Source organism: Capsicum annuum, unplaced genomic scaffold, assembly GCF_002878395.1.
Source record: "Capsicum annuum cultivar UCD-10X-F1 unplaced genomic scaffold, UCD10Xv1.1 ctg15624, whole genome shotgun sequence".
Taxonomy (NCBI): domain Eukaryota; kingdom Viridiplantae; phylum Streptophyta; class Magnoliopsida; order Solanales; family Solanaceae; genus Capsicum; species Capsicum annuum.
The window spans coordinates 1-1484 of record NW_025821110.1 but is presented as its reverse complement, the minus strand read 5'-3'; the positions used below and the strand labels follow the sequence as shown (position 1 = coordinate 1484).

Genomic DNA, 1484 nt, shown 5'->3' with positions numbered 1-1484 from the left:
AAAAATAGTATGTCTGATCCATCTCTTTTCATTTACAAACATAATTCTGACATGGCTATTCTTCTTCTCTATGTTGATGATATTCTCCTTACTGCTTCTTCTAATTCTTTACTTAAGTCTTTAATTCAAACTCTTAAATCTGAATTTTCCATGAATGATTTAGGTTTAGTTACTTATTTTCTTGGTATTTCTATAGTTGCTCGCAATGGAGGTTATTTTCTTTGTCAGTCCAAGTATGTAAAAGACCTCCTTAGTCGTGCAAATTTGTTATCTTCAAAATCGGTTTCAACACCTATTTCTCCTAAGTCTCTACTTCATTCCGAAGATTCTCCTCCTTTTTCTGATCCAACACTTTACCGAAGCCTTGTTGGTGGTCTCCAGTACTTAACTTTTACCCGTCCAGACATCATTTTTGCTGTTAATCAAGTATCTCAATTTATGCATTCTCCTTTGGTCATTCATTATACTGTCGTCAAAAGAATTCTGCGATATTTGCAAGGTTCTGTGGATCATGGGTTTTTTATTCCTAGTGGATCTACTAACAGCTTACAATGTTACAGTGATGCAAACTGGGCTGGTTGCCCTGCCACTCGTCGATCTACTTTAGCATACTGCATCTTTCTTGGTTAAAAGCTTATTTCTTGGTCTTCTAAGAAACAAAATGTTGTTTCTCGATCAAGTGTTGAGGCTGAATACAGAGCAGTTGCTTATGCAACTGCTGAAATAATGTGGTTACATTCGTTTCTAAGCGAACTTCATATTTCTCCTTCTTCCTCTATAATTTTTTGTGACATATTAGCAGTATTTATCTGGCACTCAATCCTGTTCAGCACACTCGTACCAAGCATGTTGAAATTGATATTCACTTTGTTCATGAAAAGGTTGCCGCAGGTGTTCTTCAGGTTCAATACGTCCCTACTCAATATCAACTTGCTGATTTATTGACCAAGGCACTTTCTTCACCAAGATTGTTGTTCCTACGCGACAAGCGCTGCATTCTTCCAGATTGTGCATCGCTTGAGGGGGAGTGATAAGTGACAATTAATTATTTAAATTCTTATGGATTATTATTGTACAGGATAACTACTATTCGAAGTTTAGCCTTATCTTCTCATTTATAGATGTACAACTATATATATAATTGTATTGTAAACTATATTCGTCAAGAAATATATTCTTTCAATATCAGCAAAAAAGATAAAGAAAGGAGGACACGACAATTGTACAATTACTACTTTCTTTGATTTGGTGGATAGTTTAAGCCCGAAGTGTCGAGCTACTCCAAACTCTGGTATAGATATCTGGCTTCACCGGCGAGTACTACGGTGGTTGTGGCTAGCACCAAAATCTTCTCTGAACAGTGCGTTTGGTATGAAGCAAAACAAATGTTTGTCAATTTTGGTTGGCTTAGATGTTTTGGAGGATGGTTTTTTTTTTCTGAATGAACTTATTTTACACTGATTAGGAAAAGTGATTTTGTGGCT

The 1484-nt window shown here is 36.0% G+C and overlaps 1 protein-coding gene across 1 annotated transcript; it reads left to right on the top strand.

Moving 5' to 3' along the window:
* Window positions 1-51: 51 nt before the first annotated feature.
* Window positions 52-1031, top strand: LOC124890333 (uncharacterized mitochondrial protein AtMg00810-like). Its single transcript, XM_047402192.1, has 2 exons — window positions 52-625; window positions 892-1031. Exons 1-2 carry the CDS (start codon window positions 52-54, stop codon window positions 1029-1031), a joined length of 714 nt encoding a protein of 237 aa, XP_047258148.1.
* Window positions 1032-1484: the final 453 nt, after the last annotated feature.